Source organism: Orcinus orca, chromosome 15 (assembly GCF_937001465.1).
Source record: "Orcinus orca chromosome 15, mOrcOrc1.1, whole genome shotgun sequence".
Taxonomy (NCBI): domain Eukaryota; kingdom Metazoa; phylum Chordata; class Mammalia; order Artiodactyla; family Delphinidae; genus Orcinus; species Orcinus orca.
In genome coordinates this window covers 63004590-63027695 of record NC_064573.1, presented here as the reverse complement: position 1 = coordinate 63027695, position 23106 = coordinate 63004590, and the positions used below count along the sequence as shown (strand labels likewise).

General features: G+C 52.9%; 1 protein-coding gene across 3 annotated transcripts in view; it reads right to left on the bottom strand.

Annotated features, from left to right (window-relative positions):
* Positions 1-1786: 1786 nt before the first annotated feature.
* The window catches only part of SLC25A1 (solute carrier family 25 member 1), a 33830-nt gene continuing 12510 nt past the window's right edge, over positions 1787-23106 (bottom strand). For 2 of the 3 annotated variants that reach the window (XM_004276004.3, XM_049698507.1), the window contains exons 3-11: positions 4494-5524; positions 4136-4243; positions 3968-4067; positions 3744-3882; positions 3289-3373; positions 3041-3145; positions 2834-2949; positions 2684-2757; positions 1787-2468 (exon numbers count right to left, since the gene is read on the bottom strand). In XM_004276004.3, coding sequence (XP_004276052.2) covers positions 2354-2468; positions 2684-2757; positions 2834-2949; positions 3041-3145; positions 3289-3373; positions 3744-3882; positions 3968-4067; positions 4136-4243; positions 4494-5064 — 1413 coding nt within the window. In that variant the 5' untranslated portion in view covers positions 5065-5524 and the 3' untranslated portion in view covers positions 1787-2353. The remainder of the gene's footprint in view (positions 2469-2683; positions 2758-2833; positions 2950-3040; positions 3146-3288; positions 3374-3743; positions 3883-3967; positions 4068-4135; positions 4244-4493; positions 5525-23106) is intronic. The other variant, XM_033439568.2, reaches the window with a different exon arrangement.

Sequence of the window (23106 nt, the reverse complement as noted above, 5' to 3'; positions counted from 1 at the left end):
GTCCACCTTGTGCTGTGTGGCACAAGAGAGGGGTCCCTGCCCCTCCTGGGTACAGGTCTCCATGCCCTTCTTTCAGTTCAGAGTAGCCTGTCCCCTTCCTCCTCGTGAAAGGGGATGGGGACAAGACTTGGGGTGCAGTCAATGAGCAGACGCCATTCCTAGAGGTCAGATTTCCAGGACACTGAGTCCCCTCAGGGCCCAGCTCCTGGGCTCTGCCCGCTCTAGGAACTACCTGGGACCCTGGGGCACTGCCAGCAGCCTCCTGTGAAGGTTCACTCTGTGCAAAGCATTGTTCTAAGTGCCTTACAGACATTACATCATTCCAGCCTCATAGCCCACTGGAGTGGGTTCTTGTGTCACCTCATTTCACAGGTTGGGAAATGAAGATTAGGTGGCTTGCCTCAGCCTGTGAACAGGGAAGCTTTGCTGCTGGGCCCTTTCTCCTGCATCTCCTGTGAGCACTGAGGGCACACACACAGCCTGGTCCTTCAAAACCACATTCCTTGCACCCTCAAGCCCACCCTCAGCCCCCAGATCTGCCCCAGACACCAGGTGCTGTGTGAGGTTGCTGGGGTGAGGAACTGTCTCCCAGAAGGGGCAGCTCCAGGAATGGGACCTGCTTGCTGGGAGTCTCCTGCGGGCAGGTTATTTCCCAGTCTGAGCTAAGCCCTTTGTGTGGCTTTTGCCGTGTGGCCCCTTGGACAGGAAGGTCCTTCGCCCCCTCACAGCCTGGGGCACTGGCTTATCCCATCCTGTTCACACCTCCTCCACCTGGCTTGTGGGTGGTGGTTCCCAGCCAGATCTGGGCCACAGGGGCCCTCCAGTTCAGGGTTCTTTGGCCCCCATGCTGGGCCGGGCTCCCAGCTGTGCCTGGGTCCCGGGATAGGGAGTCTTCAGCAAGAGGGACACCTTCCTGAGGTTGAGCTGTGGGGTGAGGGCTCTAAGTGCCCACCCCTTCCTGCCCCAGAGCTGCTACCTCCCAGCCTAAGTGAAGGATTAAGAAAGGACCTCCTGGACTTCCCTGGTGGCGCTGTGGTTAAGAATCTGCCTGCCAATACAGGAGACACGGGTTTGAGCCCTGGTCCGGGAAGATCCCACATGCCGCGGAGCAACTAAGTCCGTGCGCCACAACTACTGAGCCTGCGCTCTAGAGCCCACGACCCACAAGTACTGAGCCCGCATGCCGCAACTACTGAAGCCTGTGCGCCTAGAGCCGGTGCTCCACAACAGGAGAAGCCACCGCAATGAGAAGCCCGTGCACTGCAACGAAGAGTAGCCCTGCTCCCTGCAACTGGAGGAAGCCCACACGCAGCAAAGAAGACCCAACGCAGCCAAAAAAAAAAAACCAAAGGACCTCGTGCTCAGAGTCTCAGGGGACCAAAAATTGGTCACCCCAAAGCAGTGCCCCTTGAGCAGACCATCACAGGGAAACCATGAGGGGGTGAGCTGGGCTGGGCCACAGGCTGCAGGACAGACAAGAGCCCGAGAGCACTGTCTCCAGGGGCAGCCACCAGCGTGGGGCAGCTCTCCTCTGCCCACTCAATGTTGCCTGCCAGGTGACCCTGCAGGATCTTGCCCCAAGGCCACAGGCAAGGCCTGGATGGAGGCCAGATGTTCCTTGGCCTGGTGTCAGGCCTCCCAAGGGGCTAACACTGTGGCCACAGCTCGCTTGCCCACCAGCCTGCCTGGCCCCAACAGTGTCCTCGGATGAGGAGTGGGCCTGCCCTTGGCAGAGGTGTGGCCACCACTGCCCACCCACAGATGGGCTGACACAGGGACAAGAGGCTGCAACAGGATCCAGTTTATTCTGCCTTGGAAGGGTGGTCCTGAGAGTGGCAGGTGCCACCCTTTCCTGGGCGGAGGGAGGGCCCAAGGGCTGGTTAAGGCCAGTGGCGGGAGAAGCAGGGGGTACGCAGCCCCTGGAATGCAGTGAGGCCAGGCTGAGGCCCAGAGGCAGCTGTGGTAGGCCAGGATGATGCCCCTGCTGCCCAGGGTGGAAGGCACCGGGCTGGGACCAGGCCATGGCTACAGGGCCGTGACCCAAGGCCACACAGGCACCCCGGGAAGTGGGGCACAGGGTCACAGAACACGAAACATGAAACACAGGCATACGAGTAAGCACGTGGACAAGTGGGCACAGATTCACAGGCCAGAGGAACACCTGGTCTCAGCTGGACACATGGACACCACGGTGGTGTCATACAGACCACAGGGGACACATGGACCTGATGGCCACAGGGGACAGCCCTGGGCCATGGACTGTAAGGGACAGGAGAAGGGGGCCTTTTGGCACGACTGCACTGCAATTGTGAGAAGGGGGCGCTGGGAGCAGCCCATGCGCAGACCCCGGGGCTCAGTCTGTCTTCCACACTTTGTTGAGCAGCTTCACCACCTCGTCATAGATGACGAACACGATGGCCACGTCCAGGCACACCCGGCCCAGGCGGGGGACGGTGCCCTTGTAGAACCTGAGGGGGGAGGGTGAAGAGAAGATGAAGCTAGCGTGTCTGGAAAGTGTGGGTGGGTCCAGAGATCCGAGGGAGGAGCAAGAGCAGAAAGAGCAGACTCCCTGGGGACAGGACAAAGGGAGGGCCTGGGATGGGTGGACAGGAGGTGAGGTGTGACCCAGGTGGAAGGCGGGGGCCTGGGGTGGGGACGGCAGCCCTGCCCCTCCCCCACTCACGCCTTGGGCCCCTCGTTCCTCAGGATCTGCAGGCCGCAGTCCCACGTGTTGCGGTACTTGTGCGCCTCCAAGCCCTGCAGAACACCAGCAGCTGCGGGATTCAGCAGCCAGTCCCACCCCTTCCCGGTCCCGCCCAGGCCCCGCCCCCACCTGCATCCGGGTCTTGATCACGTCCAGAGGAGTGTTCCCGAAGACACTGGCTGCGCCCGCGATGGCTCCAAACACGCCAGTGATGAGCGGGTTCATGGGCTTGTTGGGGTTGTCCCCTGGATGGGCGTGAGGGCTGCGATCAGAAGGGGACGGAGGACAAGGGCTGGGTTCCAGGCCTGGAGGTAGGGTCTTGGGGAACAGACGCACCTCGGTACCAGTTGCGCAAGGAGGTCATGACGAAGAATCGAATGGCCTGGTTGGATCCCTGCTTCAGCACGGTGGCCGTGAGGCCCTGGTACGTCCCCTTTAGCCCTGGGGCAGGCAGGCACTTCGGTCACACTGACGCCTCCAGGCCCCAGCCCGCAGGAGCGCCAAGGCAGAAAGGGGAGGTGCCAGCTGTTTCCAGCCGGACCGAGGTCCCTAACCCCACCTGAGGGTAAGGCTGAGTGGCTCACCTTGTTCCCGCACGATCTCCCTGACCCCGTGGAAGAATCCTCTGTATTTGGGGCTGGGGGAGGTCTGGTCATGGATGAACTTCACCTGAGAAAGAGGGAAGCAAAGGCGCTGGCTCCCAAGGGTCAGGGCAAGGGCACACCTGGCCTATGAGACACGTGGCCCCAGGAGCAAGAGGGCCACCTTACCGAGGAGCCTCTGCCGTCATGTCTGCTGGTTTTTCCCCACAACTTAGGCAGCAAACACGTGTTACCTTATGGTTTGTGCTCGTAAGTTTTTTAAGACCTTGTCTTCCCACTGCCTCCAGAATAGAATCCAGTCCACAGAAGGCTCTTCCAGTGGGCCTCCTGCTCCAGGCTCCCCAGGCAGACCCCTGCCCACCTTGATGGTCTCCACCGGGCACAAGACCACCACCCCGGCCCTCTCTCACGCCTGTCCCCTACCGAGACCTGCCCACCTTGATGGTCTCCATGGGGCACACGACCACCACGGCCTCGGCCACACCAGCGCCCAGGCCGCACAGCAGCCCGCGCGTGCTGTCCAGCCGTCCCTGGGCGTCCCGCATGTGGTTGCTGAGAAACTCGAACATCCCGAACCTGCGGTGGGAGGCAGAAGCATGAGAGGGGCCGCCGCGGGGCCGGGACTCCCTCCCGCGGCCCCGGGGCCCCGAGCCCGCCTCACCTGACGGCCGCCTTCGGAATGGAGCCGTAGAGCAGGGAGCTGAGGCCGCGGTACAGGCCCAGGACGCCATGGTTGCGGACCGTCTGCCGCACGCAGTCCCCTGGGGGAGGGGGCGGTCAGCGACCCCACCCGCCGGCCTGCCCGCCCCCGCCGGCCGCCCCCACTCACCGATGCCCCGGTAGCGCGGTGGGTGCGAGCGCTCGTCCAGCTGTAGCTGCGTTTTCACATACTCGGTGGGAAAGGTGATGCAGATTTCGATGCCACCCGCCAGGCCGCCTGCGGGGAAGGACCGAGACCCGGACCGCGCTGAGACCCCTCCCCCTCCCTCCCGGCGTGCCCCTCCCCTGCCCCCGCCCGGACTTTGCCCGCCGCCCGGGAGCCGGGCCCACGCCCCTCCTGCGGTCCTAGCGGGGGGCCCGGGGGGACACGCGGAGGGGCCCGGGCCCGCCCGGAAGCGCGGCAAAGCCGGTGTCCCGGACCCACCCGGAAACGCGGCGGGGTCGGGGTCCGCGTGCGCGTGCCCCACCTGCCAGGATCGCCTTCCCCGGGTGCGTGAGCGCGGCCTTCCCAGGCGCTGGCGCGCCGGCCGCCAGAGCGCGGGGCGCGGGCATGGCGGGCGGGGTTCGGGGCCCGGCGGCGGCCTCGGGTCCGAGCTCCTGCGCTCGGTCGTGGCGGCGGCGGCGGCGCCGATTATGGGCCGGGGCGGGTGGGCCGCGTCTCTCCGGGGCTCCGCCCTGCGTAGTCCGAGCCCGGCCCTGCCCCCGGGCCGCCCGGAGCCCGCGGGAAACTAAGGCCGGGTGGGCCGGCGGCCCAGCCAATGGCCGCGCGGGCCCGACTGGGCACCGCCCCCGGAGCCCCACCCCCGGGGCGTGTGGGGCCGCCCCCTCCCTACCGGGAGGGCGGGGCCGCCCCGCACCCAAAGCGCCGCGAGGCCGCCGCGGGATTCCAGGCTCCGGGCGGCGCACACGGTGGGGAGAGGACCCCTGACAAGCCCTGCTCGCCGCCCTCCCCCCACAAGAGGCTCCGCAGCTCTTCTGGCCCCTCCCGCCCACGCCAGCACCGGCGGGGAAGCTCGGCCTGGATAAACAGACTTTCATTTAATGTGCGAGTTACACGTTCTGTCCAGCGGGTCCGCAAAGTGACCCGTTGGGTGGGGGCAGCTCTGCCAGCGCGGAGTGGACAGGGCGCCGTTCCCCTGCGCCTGGGAGTACTTGCGCTCGACTCCCCAAGAGTGCAGGCTCCAGCCAGAGGGCCCAGTGGTCGGAGTCCACCTCCTGCGCGGCGGCCGCAGCGGTTGCCTCGGGCAGTCAGTGGCCGCCCCAGGCCCCGGGCGGCTCAGAGGCTGCCATCACTGGGCTCCAGCAAAATAAATGACGTCCAGGCGTCCCGTCTCCCGTGGGTTCTCTGCGCTTCTGGGGTGACGCGCTCCTTGGGGAGGTTAGTGACCCGTAGAGGGTGCTGCACCCGGCGCCCTCCCCGCGGAAGCTGCACAATGGAGCCGGCGGGGGATTCGGCAGGCCGGGCCTGCAGTGGGCCTGTTGTCTGCGTAGCGGCGGCCTGCGGAAGAAGAGGCCCAGGGTGAGGACTTCTGCTGCCCCCGAGTGGCCAGGGGTCCAAGGAGCAGGGTTCAGGCCAGCCCAGACCACACGGAGGCTGCAGGGATGGTGGGAGTTGCTGTTTTGGGGCCCCTGGAGGGCTGGCCAGGCTGTAATCTCGTCCCCACACAGACACCTACTTAGCTCAGTGGGCTGCGTCCATGCATGCCCATCAAAATATTAAGAAACAGACTGACATTAATGCTGGGTGGGCCTGAGTATGGAGGACACAGGTGTGGGAGGCCTGAGGCTCTGTGCTGCCTGCCCACAAACTTCAGGCCTGTGTCCCTCCTGCAGCCTCTGTGTAGAAGACACCAACCGCTCTGACTGCTCATGGCCAGGCCATCCAGGCAGCTTTCCAGTGCAGAGCAAGAGCAGGCTTGTTGCCTGCGGCCAGGCAGTTGGGGGTGGGGGTGGGGGGACACAGCAGTGTTTGTAGCTGGGCAGCCGCCAGGCATGCAGATCTGGGAAGATGAGGCCATGCCAGTCCAGCAGTCCTGGAGCACTGACCTTTGTCCTCCCCGTCCATCCCACCCTGCCCGAAACCCAGCCAGGGAAGGGCAGGCGGTGTCAATCACTGCCCCACTCTCCTCCCGTCCCCAGGGGACTAGGGGCTACGGGCTGCCCCCTACCAAACAGGAGAGGGGCAGGTGCCACCATGTGCTCCTCTCACTGCCACAGTCTGTCTGGGGCGTCCAGTCTGTCCACCTGCAAAGAGGAGGGAGTGCCGAGTGCCTGCCTGACAGGCTGCGTGCGGGCTGGGCCTGGGGTTGGTGGGGGGCTGGGCAGCAAGCACACAGCCTCCAGGAGAGTTAGAGCTGAGGCCGGGCACACGGGGCACCCACCATGACCTCTGTAACCAGGCAGAGATGGGGCGGGGGACCCTGGTGAACCCCAGCCTCCGCTGCAGCCCTGTGCCTTCAAGTGGGCACTTGGCCGCCAAGGCACCAGAGTGGTAGACAGTGACAGCAGTCCATGGGTGCAGCTGAGTCCTCCTCTGGACATGGGGACACTGCTAAGACAAGGCAGTGCTTCCTGCTTTCAGCTAGTCCAGGCTGCCCATCCCTCTTAAGGAGACCAGTCAACTGACACCTGGGACTCACCCCCCGCAACAGCCATCTGAGGACAAGCTGCCCCCCGCCCTTCCTCCCGGAATTCCCAGATGCTGCCCGTGCAGTGCTCACAGGCCTGTGCAGACACATGGACAGGGAGGGAAGACGGTGAGGCGTAGCCATGGGGCTGCGGGGTGGTCACACTGTGTTCTCCAGACAAGAGCAACTGTGTGACTGGGACTCCAAACAAGCACCTGGGTGAGAAGAAAGTCACGTGTCCGGCACATACTCAGATCTGGGAGAGACCAGACCAGCCGGGACCAAGCAGAGACAGCCCTCCCCTCCCTCCATGAGACCAGGGCTGAGGAGAGGAGCCGGACAGTCTGAGCTGGGCCCATGGACTCCCCTGGGAGAGCCCAGGGGGTTGTTCCAGGAGGGTTGGCCCTCAAGCTTCCCGGATGAGTCGAGAGGCCCAGGGCCCGATTTTCCACTTGGGAAGGGGCCCTGGCCTTCTTGTCCGGGCCCTCGGCCTCACAGCACTGTCCAGTCGGCCAGGCCCCCCACCGCCTGAGCAGCCCCCCTCGAACCCCCTCAGCTTGTCCCAGACAAGCTCCTGTCCTGCCCTCCAGCCGTCTCTGCTTTAGTCTTCCCCATCAGTGATGATAACCCTCTGTTTCTGATGTTCAAGTGCCAAAGCAGTCATCCTTGGCTTCTGTCACTCCACACCCAATCCATGTGCACGTGGCGATGGCCGCCCTCTCACCCCGAAGGATCACTGATGGCCTCTCACTCGAGTCAGCACCACCCGAGGGCTCCCGGCTCCCACCCCTGAAGCCTGTTCTCAGCAGCAAGCCCCTCACCTCAGGTCCCAGGTCGCACTGCGAGTATGACCTGAGGCCTGACGACAGCCCGTGCCCCCCGCCCCTACCCCCAAGGCCCTTCTTTGAACACCTGGCACGTTTCTGCCTTTACCTGCCCTGGCTGCTGACACTCCCTTCAAATGTCCCCAAGACCAGGCCCCTGGATTCCTCTGGGCTCTGCTCAGGGCCGCCTTCTCACTGAGCTGCCTTGATGGCCCTGCTGTGAAGCTCCATTGGCACCGTGGCCCCCGCGCCTGCCCCACCCCCAAAACTCATCCCCTTCAAACACTGTGTCTGTCGCCCGTCAACCTCACTGAATGTGAATTCAACCGAATAGGGTTTTTCTGTTTTGCCCACTGATAACCATTACCTGGAATAATGCCCAGCACACAGTAGGTGCTCAAACATTTGCTGAACGGTGAGTGTTCTATTTGCCAGCCTCCGGGCTGCTTCAATACCCTCCACTGTTTGCTTTACAATTCCTTTCGAGAACTTCTACGCAATAGTAAATCTCGTGTCACCGGACCTTGGTGGCACGCAGCTTCACAGGCTCACAGGTCCCCGAGTCCTGGGACTCATTAAGCCCCCCCAGGCTCCTGCCCCTCAGTTGTGGGGGGCGGGGCTGGGGCTCGAGCTCCATGGGAAACACTGCTGAGCAGGGTCACATCTCCAGGCTGCCCTGACCGATCCCACCCCCATGACCACAGCCCAAGGGAGGCCCAGGCACTGCACACCACGGCATCCGCCTGTGAACCACCCAGCAGCAAAGTGTAACTGCAGCACCAGCACGAAGGCCCCACCGTTCCGAAGGTCTCCCGGGGTCCCCCTCCTGGGCTGTTGCACAGCCTCTGTCCCTCAGGCCTCGTGGGTGTGGCTATGGCTCTGTCACCACCAGCCCAGTGGTCTCAGCAAGTCACCCAAGGGTGGTCCCATGGGGACTGATAGGGCTTTTGAAGGTCCCAGGACACAAGAGAGGGGAGGGCACTTGGAAAACCCCAAATACCAGCTGGCAATGGGGCCCAGGATGTCTCATATGCCAGTTGGGGTTCATTTACAGAGGGGTCATCTGCCTACCCTCTGGGTGACAACCGCCCCTTTGTCTGCAGTGCTTAAGCGCCAACGCCAGAACACCAGCACTGGGGCTTTCGCAGGTGGATTCTGAACAAGCGGAGACCTGGTGGGCTTCACGAAGCTGGGGGTGGGGGGACGTGGGGGCGCATCTGACCCACAGGCCAGGCGGATGTTGGAGAAGTGGGGTGAGGAGGACTCCCTGATCCTGCCAGGCCTGCCCAGGGGACGGGGGTGGGTTTGGGGTGCACAGAGGGTTTGATGGGGTCCCCAGGGCTGTCCATGCGGGTGGCGCTGATTATCTTAACTGTACTTGTGCTCCCGGCACGTACTGTGTGCACCCATGATGCTGATGTCAGGAAGTGAAGAAAGAGCCCCTTGTTCTTTATTTGTTTTTTTTTTTGAGAGTTCTGTTTTATTCAGTGGAAATTTTTAGGACTTCAAGCCCAGGAGGCAGCATCTCAAGTAACCCTGAGCGAACTGCTCTGAGGAGATGGGGGAGTCAGGATATATAGGAGTTTTGCAACAAAGGGCAGGTAGTCTGCACATCAAAAGATTACTGTTAATTAAAGGAAACCAGATATCTCAAGTTAAGGAATTTAGTGCTTTTCCATGTATGGGAAGATGCAAGAGTCTGGAGCCCCTTGTTCTTGAGCAGAAGAGGCTTCTGCTCCAAAGGGCTCTGGCGAGGCCATCGGGCTGCAGGCCTCTCCAGGGCTGACCGGGAGGACCACCGCCAGCAGAGCCAGCTTCTTGGAGCTTTCCCACCTCCCCGCCTGTGGCATGCGGTACAAGTTTTCTTGGAGCAAGAGGCAGAAAACGCAGATAAAAGTAATCAGCACCCAGAGATGACTGGTCGCTACCCTGGGGCATGATCTTGGCCCGTGTTTTCTGTGTGATGTGTCACCAGCAAACCCTGGACCCGCACACTCACACATACAGATGGGGTTGTACTGTTTCCCACTGAAACTGGAAACACCCTCTCCTGTAGCTCTGTCTGTTCATTCTGGACAGCAGGGTAGGTAGAGTCATGACATATATACTGTTTAATTAACGCCTTGCTACTGATTGGACATTTTACTCTTTTATTAAACAATGCTTCACACATTCATTGAAGCTAAACCATGTGCACATCTTTACAAACTTTTTCCCACTCACAGATGATTCTGGTATTGTCAGAGAGTTTCGAGAATCTTCCTGCCAACTGACCACAGAAAACCAACAACGCCAACTGACACTGATTATGCCAATAAGGTGATACGATTTTAGAAAATACTTTAAGTTGGGATGCTAGTTATAACACTGATAATTCCATGCTATTAGGACAATTTCCGGAGCTGATTAACCAACATGGAGTTCCCCTGGGCCTTTGCTTACAGGGTTCTCCTAGTCATCCCAGAGGACAAGGCAGGCTGAGGGTGTGGAGGTGACCAGGGTGGAAGCCAGGTGGGCATGAAACCAAGTTCCCCCACAACCCAGCTCCTCTGCCAAGTTTATTTTATTTATTTATTTTTAAGGAGTGTTTATTTATTTATTTATTTATTAGGGCTGCGTTGGGTCTTCGTTGCCACGTGCAGGCTTTCTCTAGTTGCGGTGAGCAGGGGCTACTCTTTGTTGCGTTGTGTGGGCTTCTCATTGCGGTGGCTTCTCTTGCTGTGGGGCACAGGCTCTAGGCGTGCAGGCTTCAGTAGTCGTGGCTCACGGGCTCTAGAGCACAGCCTCAGTAGTTGTGGTGCACGGGCTTAGTTGCTCCACGGTATGTGGGATCTTCCCAGACCAGGGATTGAACCCATGTCCCCTGCATTGGCAGGCGGATTCTTAACTACTGCACCACCAGGGAAGTCCCCTCTGCCGAGTTTATGATGAACCTCTCTGTCCAAAATGTTATTCCCTTTTCTTGTCCAACACCTGTTCCCTCAAGATTGACACGTATCAAAGAAAAGGGGGAACTGAAACCGAGCGCGACCCTGTGGGGCCCTCCCAGGAACAAAAGCCTTTCCGTGTCCCTGCTTCTTGTTTGTAGGAAAATGACTTCAGCCTCCTAGACCTTCCCTGAGTTCCAAAGGGCAGATTCAATTATTGATACTAATTAGGGAGTGAGGGAATGCAGAAAGCAGCAACAGTGCAGCATGGGGCAGGGGCCCAGCTCCTCCTCATGGGAGGCACATAACAGTCTGACATATACCTCTGAGTGCTTCTGCAAGGAAGGACTAAAGCCCCCACCCAGGTGGAGGATGGTGACTTCAGGCTGAGCACAAGCAGTGGACCCCAGACGGGTTACAGCCATAAGACTGATGATTGAGATTCTGGGAACGCCACCCTGTTACCTCACCACCAACCAATCAGAGGAAGGTCACACACCCTGCAGACTTCCCCCCAAATTTTACCTATAAAAACTCTTACCCAGGACTTCCCTGGTGGCGCAGTGGTTAAGAATCCGCCTGCCAATACAGGGGACACAGGTTTGTGCCCTGGTCCGGGAAGATCCCACGTGCCGTGGAGCAACTAAGCCCATGTGCCACAACTACTGAGCCTGCGAGCCACAGCTACTGAGCCCATGTGCCTAGAGCCTGTGCTCCACACAAGAGAAGCCACCGCAATGAGAAGCCTGCGCACCACAACAAAGAGTAGCCCCCACTTGCCACAACTAGAGAAAGCCCGCATGCAGCAACAAAGACCCAACGCAGCCAAAAATAAATAAAAAAACAAAAACAAACAAACAAAACAACTCTTACCTGGGGGAGGGATGGATTGGGAGCTTGGGATTAGCAGATACAAACTACTATATATAAAATACATAAAAAACAAGGTCCTACTGTATAGCACAGGGAACTATATTCAATATCCTGTGATAAACTGTGATTAGTTCTCTGATCTAAACTCCCATGTTTCAGTTTGTTTGGCCTGTGTGTCAGGCACATGAACTTGTGTTTGACAACAGGTGTGGTTGGGGACATTGTTGTACAGCACTCGGTGGCCTCAAACAACCCCTCCTCCTAACAGGGGTCTCCAACTTATAGACAATCAGGTCTACTGAGATCTTCTTAAATGGGACGCCCCCCAGAGTTGGTCTGAAGTTCCCAGGTGGAAGCAGTGTTTTCTGTTTCAAAGCAGGTGAGTATCTCGCTGATCACACAGCAGCCTGGGCCTGCAGAGCCCTGGAGGAAGGAGCGGCTCCAGCCTGGCCCCACTCCTGGTGTGTGACCCTCATGGCCCACCTGCTCCCACGGGAGGTGCAGGTGTGCTCTGTGCTGCAACCAGACCAGCCTTCTTCCCACTAGCAACCGCCAACCGGGGATCTTGTGCTGTGATTCCCCACCAGCTTTCTTCCCCGGTGGCTTCAGCTTCTACGTCCTCTGCTCCGAGGCCCTGGTGTCCCCCACCTCAGCAGCCACATCAGAGCTGCGCCTGGGGAATGGCCTCAGCAGACCCCAGCTCCTGCCCCACCGCCCTCGCTCCCTCGGTGGTGCTGGCTCTCTGGCCTTGCGGAGAGCCATTCTCTGCCGAGTTCACACCAGGGGCGTGGGGTGAATCCTGATGCCTACCGTCTGCCTTGAGCTCCGACGCCAGCCCTGGGGCTCCCCCACCAGCAGCCATGTCTGGTCTTGTCTGCTCCTCAGACCCAGCTGAGAACCTGGCCTCCCACTCCCCGAGGAAACAGATTCAGCCAGAGGGGCCGCATGTGCTGGAGGTCCAGAGTCAAGTGTAGTCTAAGAAATCTGAACTCTTTTTTTTTTAAGGCTGCACCATGACGCTTGCGGGACCTAAGTTCCCCAACCAGGGATAGAACCTGTGCCCCCTGCAATGGAAGTGCAGAGCCTTAAGCACTGGACCTCCAGGGAAGTCCTGAAGAAGTCTGAACTCTTAATGAACCACTTTGTTTTTCTTGCATAATAGTTTATACACTAAAGTAAATATATATTAAGTGGTTTATAAAGAAAAACCAAGAAGTTAGTAATTTTAAAAGCTTACTTGATCTTTTTTTAAAAATTTTTATTGGAGTACAGTTGATTTACAATGTTGTGTTAGTTTCTGCTATACAGCAAAGTGATTCAGTTATACACATACATGTATCCAATCTTTTTTAGATTCTTTTCCCATATAGGTCTACTTGATCTTTTTTGTAATTTTCTGTTCTGTGCCAGATAATCCCAGTACCCACAGTCTGTCTGGGCAGGTCTAGCTCTTACTAACGGGGCCTCATTTCCTTACACATTTTGTCAGTGTTTTTACGACGAGCTCAGTTTTTCTTGGAATGGTATCTGTCAGAATTCTTTGAAGCCTTGATTGAAGGTAGGTTCTCCTTAAGAGGACTTGTGGGGCTTCCCTGGTGGCACAGTGGTTAAGAATCCACCTGCCAATGGAGGGGACACGGGTTTGAGCCCTGGTCCAGGAAGATCCCACATGCCTCAGAGCAACCAAACCCCATGCGCCACAACTACTGAGCCTGCGCTCTAGAGCCCGTGAGCCACAACTACTGAGCCCATGTGCCACAACTACTGAAGCCCGCATGCCTAGAGCCCGTGCTCCGCAACGAGAAGCCACCATAACGAGAAGCCTGCGCACCGCAACGAAGAGTATCTCCCGCTCATCACAACGAGAGAAAGCCCACACGCAGCAACGAAGACACAACGCAGCCAAAAATAAATAAATGTATAAATAAATTTATTTTAAAAAAAGACTTGTGTTTGTCTCTGGCAGAGATTGGAAATTGTTTTAAAATTAAATTCCTTACTTGAGGTTTTTTTAATACATGAATTTGTGCTACAACCATCTGAGGGCTGGCTTGCCAGGCCCAGTTTTGTCCTCTTAATCTAGCACCGTGGTTGCAAAGAGCTCTTTCTGTTCCTTTTCGCCCAGTCTCTCAACAGAGGGCTAGGCAAGGCTGGAACAGCCTTACTCATCCTTGCACTGACCGAGGACACTTTTGTCGGCCTCTACGTCCTGTAGCGAGTGAGCGCCACAGCTCAGTTCAACAGAGTTGGGCAAAAGTCAATCATGTCCCTCTTCCTTCCCGGAGTTTTTTACCTCAGGCTTCTTTGCTTACTTGCCAGCCCACTGATTCACTTTGTATGTTTCACGCTACATTTTATGTTTTTCTGGTGACAGGTTTGTGGGTGCCTCAGTCGGCTGCATGGACAAACCTAGGCTATTTTCGCCTGCACAGAAAACCACGCCTGTATGAGGCTGTCAGTCACAGGAAGGACCACAAGAATACAAAGGTCCCTGCGTGTCCAGGAAGTACCATGCCCAGGGAGGTGACACAGAGTCAGGACCACCTTTCAGTGCTTTTTTGTGCTAATATTTATAAAGTAGGTTGGCCAACAGCAGGACAGAATATCCTGGTCGCCTCAGGCCCCTTAATGCCGGCATCCTGTAATCAATCAGGGTTTACGATTCCATTAAAATATAATTTCACATTCTGTAATTTACTGAACAGCATCTCCAAGTTTAAACACACACACAGCCCTAACACAATACCACAGGCCTTGGAAGCCTTTCTGGACTACAAAATACACCTTTCAGTTAAATCTTGACAGCAGGATTTTGAACGCACCATAATCTGTTTAATCAAGACTTTAAAGTGAAGACAAATACTGGTGAGGCGGTGCGGAAGCACGCTGCCAACCCACCCCCCGCCCCGGGTTGCCATGTGGCTGCTTCTGCCCTGCCCGCCACTCCCCACTATGTCTCCAAGGGGTCCTTCCTGCCACAGGGTCCAATGTTTGTTCACCGTGATTTCCAGAATCTAACACGCGTGGGACATACCAGCCCTGACATGTGCTCGCTCCCTGTTGGGGACTCGTGGGCAAAGAGAAGTTGGGAGGGCGGTTTCCCAGGAGGAGCAGGACTCAGGCTGCAGGACACAGGCATGTTCAAGTGAGGGGCGGCGGCAGTGGGAGGGGTTGGACTGAAGGCTCAGGAGGGCATGGGAAGACTGGCCCCACCTGTAGAGGCTGGTGGGGGCAAGACAGGTTGTAAGGGAAGGTCTGGTGAGTTTGGAATCTGCTGTCGTGGCCAAGTTTCTGGGGCTTGTCGGAGGTAGGCGAGAAAGAGCAGCCGGCTCTGAGGAGGTCTGACCGCTGACCTTCAGCCCCGGCTGTGGACGTGAGTGGCTTCAGCCGTGAGCGGTTCAGCCCTGAGACACGGGGCCTCCCCGAGGCGTCTCTAATGATCCGATAGGACCGCTGGGGGATGGAGGGGGCAGCACGGAGGTAAGCACAGGGGGCACCAGACTGGGAGGGGGACGGTGGCACAGAGTGTGCCCACCGGGGTAGATTCCTTCTCGCCATCCTGCCATCTGTCACTTCCTGAACCCTCACAGCATTTGAAATACACACTGGCTGTTTTGAGGGCAAAAATGAATTTCTACCGTCTGAGTGGACACTGGGTGCCCAACCCAAGGTCAGCTCAGGAAACTGCTTCCCTTAAGGGGACCTTCCGTAGTGAGCTTCCACTGCAGACCTGAAGCATCGGCCGCCCCCAAAGCACTGCTCAGAGGACAGTCCCAGGATGGGGTGGGGGTGGGGGGTGGGGCATGGCTGTGAGTACCAGTCTCGGTGACAACACGAGGGCTAGCCTTCTCTAGTTGTGGCGAGCGGAGGCTAGTCTTCATTGCAGTGCATGGGCTTCTCACTGCGGTGGCTTCCTTGTTGTGGAGCACGGGCTGTAGACGTGCGGGCTTCAGTAGCTGTGGCACACAGGCTCAGTAGTTGTAGCTCGCGGGCTCTAGAGAGCAGACTCAGTAGTTGTGGTGCATGGGCTTAGTTGCTCGGCAGCATGTGGGATCTTCCCGGACCAGGGCTTAAACTTGTGTCCCCTGCATTGGCAGGCGGATTCTTAACCACTGCGCCACCAGGGAAGTCCCCATGTCTTTAGACCTCGGTTGGGAGAGGTGACTTGGGGAGCACAGCACCTGCTTCTCCAGCCCCCATCGCAGGGGCTCCACGCTGGAGGGGAGCTGTGTGTGCTCATGGCCGTGGTGGGGACGGTGCGGAGAGGCCAGGGGGGACTCGGAGGAGGTGGGGGAAGAGTTCGTTTCAGCTGCAGGGGGCCTGCAGGTGGGCGGAAAGGGAGGTGAGCCCTCAAACTACACGCCTGAGGTCCACGCTCTGAAAGGCTGAAGTTAACACCGCGTCTGATAGAACAAGACAGTCTCTGTCAGAGGCTCGCGTCACTCACCGACCCACTGAACAGCAAGAGAACAGCAAGACCCAGCGCCAGTACCCCTGGGGACGGCCAGTTCCAGCACGTTGGCTGGGTCCCTCCCCGTCTCTGGGCTCCACTGGGATCTTGGAGACTCTTCCAGCCCCACCGCCCTGCTCTCCTGGAAACGCTGCCAGGGCAGGCAGCAGACAGGATCTCATAACCACAAGACAGTTTATCATGGCAAAGGCCTGAGTTGTTCAAGGCTGTGCTGGGGACGTGAGACTCTTCAAGAATCGGAGAAAGGACAGTGACGAGAGGGCACCCCTGCTCTCATCAGAAAAGCTTCAAGTTCTTTTCATTGAGTGGAGAGGTGCCACAGCTAAAAAAGTCTCGGAACTAAAAAAGTCTCGGAAACTCACAAGCAGAGGTGGATCGGAGACACAAAACAAGGGTCAGGGAGGCCAAGCGGAGGAAACGGGTGTGAACTTGGGGGACAGTGGGTCCGGCTGGGCAGAGAGAAGGGGGAACCCCAGAGATTCAGGCAATTCAGAGGGAGACCAGGCAGGAAGTGGGGCTGACGCAGCGAGAGCAGGGGCTCCTGCTGGTCAACATGGGGGGCCTGGAATCCCAGCCTACGGGCACCTTAGGTAAATGGGAGCTTAGGAAAGTTCTCCTCGATGGGTGGGTGGGGCTGAGGACCTAAAAAGGGCTGTTCCTGCCCAGGTGACGAGGGCCTAGTGCACCGCAGGCGTGAGCTTTGCTATAGCTGGGCGGTGGCAACAAGAACAGAATGGGGGTGCGGACGGAGGCCTATTAATGTACGAGGCTTCTGATGAAATAAAATTCATATTTTAAGGCAAGACATGCAACATTTAAATAAAATTTTTTCTCTGCTCATTTGAGCCTCCTCCCTTCCCTCCACTGAACATTGTGCATCTGCATTAAGCATGAACCAGACTCCCCAATGGCAGAAATACCTGCTCAACCACAAAGATCAATTTTTCTCCTTCTGGTGCCAGCCATGTAACTCCTTAGGAGGTAACATTCCTTTCTCAGTTCTGTAAGGGGTCATGATGATCCAACCCTGGCCTTGTAGGTGCAGACGTCTTTGGTGGACTTTATGTACAAGGCCACTATATCATTTCCCTTGAAGACAGCGATTGGTACAGAATAGACTGGTCAGACGACCTGGGGAGATACTGGGCTGGAGTTCTCAGCTTAAATACTTACTGATGACCTTATTAATGTCACTAGCTATATTTCTGCCTATTTTACAAGATTATTGTTTCTTTTTTTAAATAAATTTATTTTATTTATTTATTTATTTTTGGCTGCGTTGGCTCTTCGTTGCTGCACACGGGCTTTCTCCAGTTGTGGCAAGCGGGAGCTACTCTTCGTTGCGGTGCGTGGATTTCTCACTGCAGTGGCTTCTCTTGCTGCAGAGCACGGGCTCTAGGCATGCGGGCTTCAGTAGTTGTGGCACGTGGGCTCAGTAGTTGTGGCTCATGGGCTCTAGAGCGCAGGCTCAGTAGTTGTGGCGCACGGGCTTAGCTGCTCTGCGGCATGTGGGATCTTCCCGGACCAGGGCTCGAACCTGTGTCCCTTGCATTGTCAGGCGGATTCTTTTTTTTTTTCTTTAATATTTGAATTTTATTTTATTTTTTTATACAGCAGGTTCTTATTAGTTATCTATTTTATACATACTAGTGTGTATATGTCCATCCCAATCTCCCAATTCATCACACCATCACCACCCACCCTGCCACTTCCCCCCTTGGTATCCATACGTTTGTTCTCTACATCTATGTCTCTATTTCTGCCCTGCAAACCGGTTCATCTGTACCATTTTTCTAGATCCACATATATGGGTTAATATATATTAACGCATATATATATAACGTTATATATATAACGTTAATATATATGCGTTAATATAATGCGTTTTTTTTCTGTCAGGCGGACTCTTAACCACTGCGCCACCAGGGAAGCCCAAGATTATTGTTTCTTTCATGAGCAAATGTGTGACTGAGCCTCTGATAAAAATAATGATGACTAGAAGACCTGAAACAACTGACCAAATATATAGTTCTGTAAGATCAGGAATTTTAATAGTGTAGCCCTAGATGTGGGAAGAAGCAACAACAGGGCAATAACAGACTAGTAGGACAGGTGGCCCAAAGGCCTTGGGCTACTGTTAGTTAACAGGGTCTAGTCTGGTAACAGCACATTGAAGGGCCTATCAAGGATATCCTCACCTGACCTGGGAATGAGCATTCCTAACACCATGGGACAAATCCGTCATGAAATGCCTCCCAAACCTTGGTTGAAATTAAGGCTGAAAGGAAAGGGACTGTAACAGAGAGAATGTTGCCCACCACCCAGTTCTACAAGAATCAAGTCATTAACCACTGCAGTCACTGACCTACCTGAAAGGAATTCAGGGTGAAGATTGGGATGAGGCACTTTGTGCTCTGGGAAAACTGGCAGAACTGGCCCTCAGAGACTTAGATATTTTCGGGAGAAAATTTTTTATTGCCTCTTCCCATACTTAGAAAAGCACTAAAACTATTAACTAAGGTAATGTGTTCCTCAAGAATAGCAATAACCTTCTACCAAGCTGGGTGCTTGGTTGCACATATCCCTTCACCAAAATCACATATATACTGGCCTCCCCTCTTTCCTCTTTTTTAATTTTTATTTTATTTATTTTTATTAAAAAATTAAAAATTTTTTTATATTGGAGTATAGTTGATTTACAATGTTGTGTTAGTTTCAGGTGTACAGCAAAGTGATTCGGCTATACATATATATATATATATATATATTTTTTTTTTTGTCAGATTCTTTTCCCATTTAGGTTATTACAGAATATTGAGTTCCCTGTGCTATATAGTAGGTCCTTGTTGGTTATCCATTTTATGTATAGTAGCGTGTATATGTTAATCCCAAACTCCTAAATTATCCCTCTCCCCTTTCCCCTTCGGTAACCATAAATTTGTTTTCTAAGTCTGTGAGTCTGTTTCTGTTTTGTCCATCCACATCCCCCCTTTCCTCTTTGGAACAGTCCTCAGACCTTTCTGAAAGACTGTTTCTGGGTTATAATCCTCAGGTTGGCTTGACTAAAAGTTTCCATTTCTATCTTAGATTGACTATTGATTTTTTTTAACAACAGTTCCAATCATTCCATATCCCCACAAATACTTATTTTCCACTTTTAAAAAATTACCACAATCCTAAGAAGTAGTTCATTGTGACTTTGATTTGCAATTTGCTAGTGACTAGTGATGTTGACCATCTTTTCATGTGCTTATTGGCTATTTGTATATCTTCTTTAGATAAATGTCTATTCAAGTCTTTTTGCTCATTTTTTATTTTTATTTTAAAATTTTATTCTATTTTTTTACATCTTTATCGGAATATAATTGCTTTACAATGGTGTGTTAGTTTCTTCTGTATAACAAAGTGAATCAGCTATACATATACATATATCCCCTTATCTCCTCCCTCTTGCGTCTCCCTCCCACAATCCGTATCCCAACCCTCTAGGTGGACACAAAGCGCCGAGCTGATCTCCCTGTGCTATGAGGCTGTTTCCCACTAGCTATCTATTTTACATTTGGTAGTGTATATATGTCAGTGCTACTCTCTTACTTCATCCCAGCTTACCTTTCCCCTCCCCATGTCCTCAAGTCCATACTCTATATCTGTGTCTTTATTCCTGTCCTGTCCCTAGGTTCATCAGAACCACTTTTTTCTTTAGATTCCGTATATGTGTTAGCATACGGTATTTGTTTTTCTCTTTCTGACTTAGTCTCTAGGTCCATCCACCTCACTACAAATAACTCAATTTCTTTCCTTTTTACAGCTGAGTAATATTCCATTGTATATATATATATGCCGCATTTCTTTATCAATCCGTCGATGGACACTTAGGTTGCTTCCATGTCCTGGCTATTGTAAATACAGCTGCAATGAACACTGTGGTACATGACTCTTTTTGAATTATGATTTTCTCAGGGTATATGCCCCGTAGTGGGATTGCTGGGTCATATGGTAGTTCTATTTTTAGTTTTTTAAGGAACCTCCATACTGTTCTCCATAGTGGCTGTATCAATTTACATTCCTACCAACAGTGCAAGAGGGTTCCCTTTCTCCACACCCTCTCCAGCATTTATTGTCTGTAGATTTTTTGATGATGACCATTCTGACCAATGTGACGTGATACCTCATTGTAGTTTTTTTTATTTTTTATTTTTGCGGTCCGCGGGCGTCTCACTGTTGTGGCCTCTCCCGTTGTGGAACACGGGTTCCGGACGTGCAGGCTCAGTGGCCATGGCTCACGGGCCCAGCCGCTCCACGGCATGTGGGATCTTCCCGGACCGGGGCATGAACCCGTGTCCCCTGCATCGGCAGGCGGATTCTCAACCACTGCGCCACCAGGGAAGCCCTGTTGGATTCTTTTTAAAAAAATTTTTATTTATTTATCTGATAAGAGTAAATATATTTACTCTTAAATATAAATAAATCTATTTATCTATTTTTTGCTGCATTGGGTCTTTGTTGCTGTGCGCAGGCCTTCTCTAGTTGTGGCGAGCAGGGGCTACTTTGTTGCAGTGCGCGGGCTTCTCATTGCGGTGGCTTCTCTTGTTGCGGAGCGTGGGCTCTAGGCACACAGGCTTCAGTAGTTGTGGCACATGGGCTGAGTAGTTGTGGCTCACGGGCTCTAGAGCGCAGGCTCAGTAGTTGTGGTGCACGGGCTTAGTTGCTCCACAGCATGTGGGATCTTCCCGGACCAGGGCTCGAACCTGTGTCCCCTGCATTGGCAGGCAGATTCTTAACCACTGTGCTACCAGGGAAGTCCCTGTGCTGTTGGATTCTGTTTGCTAGTATTTTGTTGAGGATTTTTGCATCTTTTGCCCATTTTTTAATTGGGACATCTTTCTGTGGCTGAGTTGTAAGCTCTCTCTGTTTATTCTGGATACTAGACTCTTATCAGATGCATGATTTGCAAATACTTTCTCCCATTCTGTAGGTTGCCTTTTCCCTTTCTTGACAATATCCTTTGATGCACAAAAGTTTAGTTCTGATAAAGTCCAATTTATCTATTTTTTTCTCTTGTTGATCATGCCTTTGGTGTTGCACCTAAGAATCCATGGGCAAACACAAAGTCATGCATATTTCCCATTTTCTTCTGAAGATTTTTATAGTTTTACCTCTTAAATTTAGGTCTTTGATCCTTTGAGTTAATTTTGTATATGGTGTGAGGTAGGGGCTCCACTCCATTATTTTGCACGTGGATGTCCATTTGTTACAGAGAACAAATGGATGGTCTGAAGTTTACCCCTCATAATAAACCATTCATAATAAGTAAAGTGCCTTCCTGAATTCTATGAACGATTGTAGCAAATTACTGACCCTGAAGAGGGACTGTGGGAGCCCCTGATTGACAGCCTGTAGGTACAGGTGGCCTGGAGCTTGAGACTGGGGTCTGAAGGGTGGGGAGTCTGGCAGGAGTATGCACCAACCCTGGGTGTTAGCGTCAGAACACAGTTGGATTCTTGGACACCCAGTTGCTGTCCACAAAGAACTGGAGAATTGTCTGATGTAGAAAAACCAACACCTTTGGTGTCAGAAGTGGCGTGAGGATAAAAGAGGTTTAGCTTGGATTTTTTTAATCGTTGGTTTTAATTCTGTCAGCAAAGCATAAACAAGTGACACTGTGATTTATAGTCTTTTACTTTAAAACATTTTATCAAACATGATGATATCCCTGTAAATAGGCATAATTCCCAAAGGTATTAACAACTTTATTGAGATATAACTCACACACCATGGAACTCAATTGTTTAAAGCACACCATTCAAGTTTTTAGTTTTTCACAGGATTGTGCAGCCATGGTTATAATATAATTTTCAACACTTTCATCACTTAAGAGGAACCTCATTGGCTGTCAATCTCCAACCGACCTTCACACTCCACCCCAAGTCTAAGCAACTACTCACCTATTTTCTGTCTCTATAGATAACTATTCTGAACATCTCATCTAAGTGGAATCGTACATCTTTCCCTTAGCTTAATATGTCCAAGGTTAATCATGGTATAGCATACATCAGTACTTCATTTCCTTTTACCATCAAATTAATATTCCATTGTATGGACATACATTTTATTTATGTATTTAGCAGCTGATGGACATTTGTACTGTTTCCACTTTTTGGCTAGAATAAACAGTGCAGCTATGAACATTCATGTATAAGTTTTTAGTAGTAATTTTTATTTTAATGTCTATTTTATCTGATATTAATATGGCCAATCCAGCTCTCTTCGGAGTACAGTTTGCATGGTATATCTTTCCCATCCTTTTACTTTCAATATATTGTGTCCTTGAATTTATTTATTTATTTATTGCTTGTTTGTTTGTTTCTGTTTTGTTTTTTGGCCACACCGTGTGGCTTTCGGGAACTTCTTCAACCTGGGATTGAACCTGGGCCACAGCAGTGAAAGCCTGGAATCCTAACCACTAGGCCACCAGGGAACTCCCTATTGTGTCTTTGAATTTAAAGTTTGTCTCCTGTAGACAGCATACAGTTGGATCATGTTGTTTTAAAAAATACTCACCAATTTCTGCCTTTTTATCAGAGTGTTTGATCCATTTAATACAGTGATCAATAAGGTAAGATTTACTTCTGCCATTTTGTTATTTGTTTTCTTCATGTCTTACATCTTTTTTGTTTCTTTATTCTTTCATTACTGCCTTCTTTTGTGTTAAATAGGTATTTTCCAATGTGTCATTTCAATTACCTTGTTATTTCTTCTACTATTTTTAGTTATCTCCTTAGTGGTTACCTTAGTATTACAATTAACCTCATAATTTGATTTGGATTCATACCAATATCATTTCAACAGCACACAAAACCTCTGCTCCTGTATAGCTCTGTGCCTCCTCCCTCCTTTGTACTAGTACTGTCATACAAATTACATCTTTATGTACTTTATATACGTATCAACACAGATTTATAATTATTGTTCCATGTAGTTGTCTTTTAACACAGACAGGAGGAAAAAGAGTTATAAACAAAAATTACATTTATGGTCTTGTACATTTACCTATCTAGATACTTATATATCAGGACTCTTTATTTCTTCATGTGGGTCAAGTTCTTACTTGTGTCTTTTCATTTCCACCTGAAGGATTCTCTTTAGTATTTCCTACAAAGCAGATCTGTTAGAGACAAATTCTCTCAGTTTTTGTTTACCTGGGAATGCCTTAATTTCCCCTTCAATATTTGAAGGATAGATTTGCTGGATACAGAATTTCTGCTTGACAGTCTTTTTTTTTTTTTTTTAACATCTTTATTGGCGTATAATTGCTTTACAATGTTATGTTAGTTTCTGCTGTATAACAAAGTGAATCA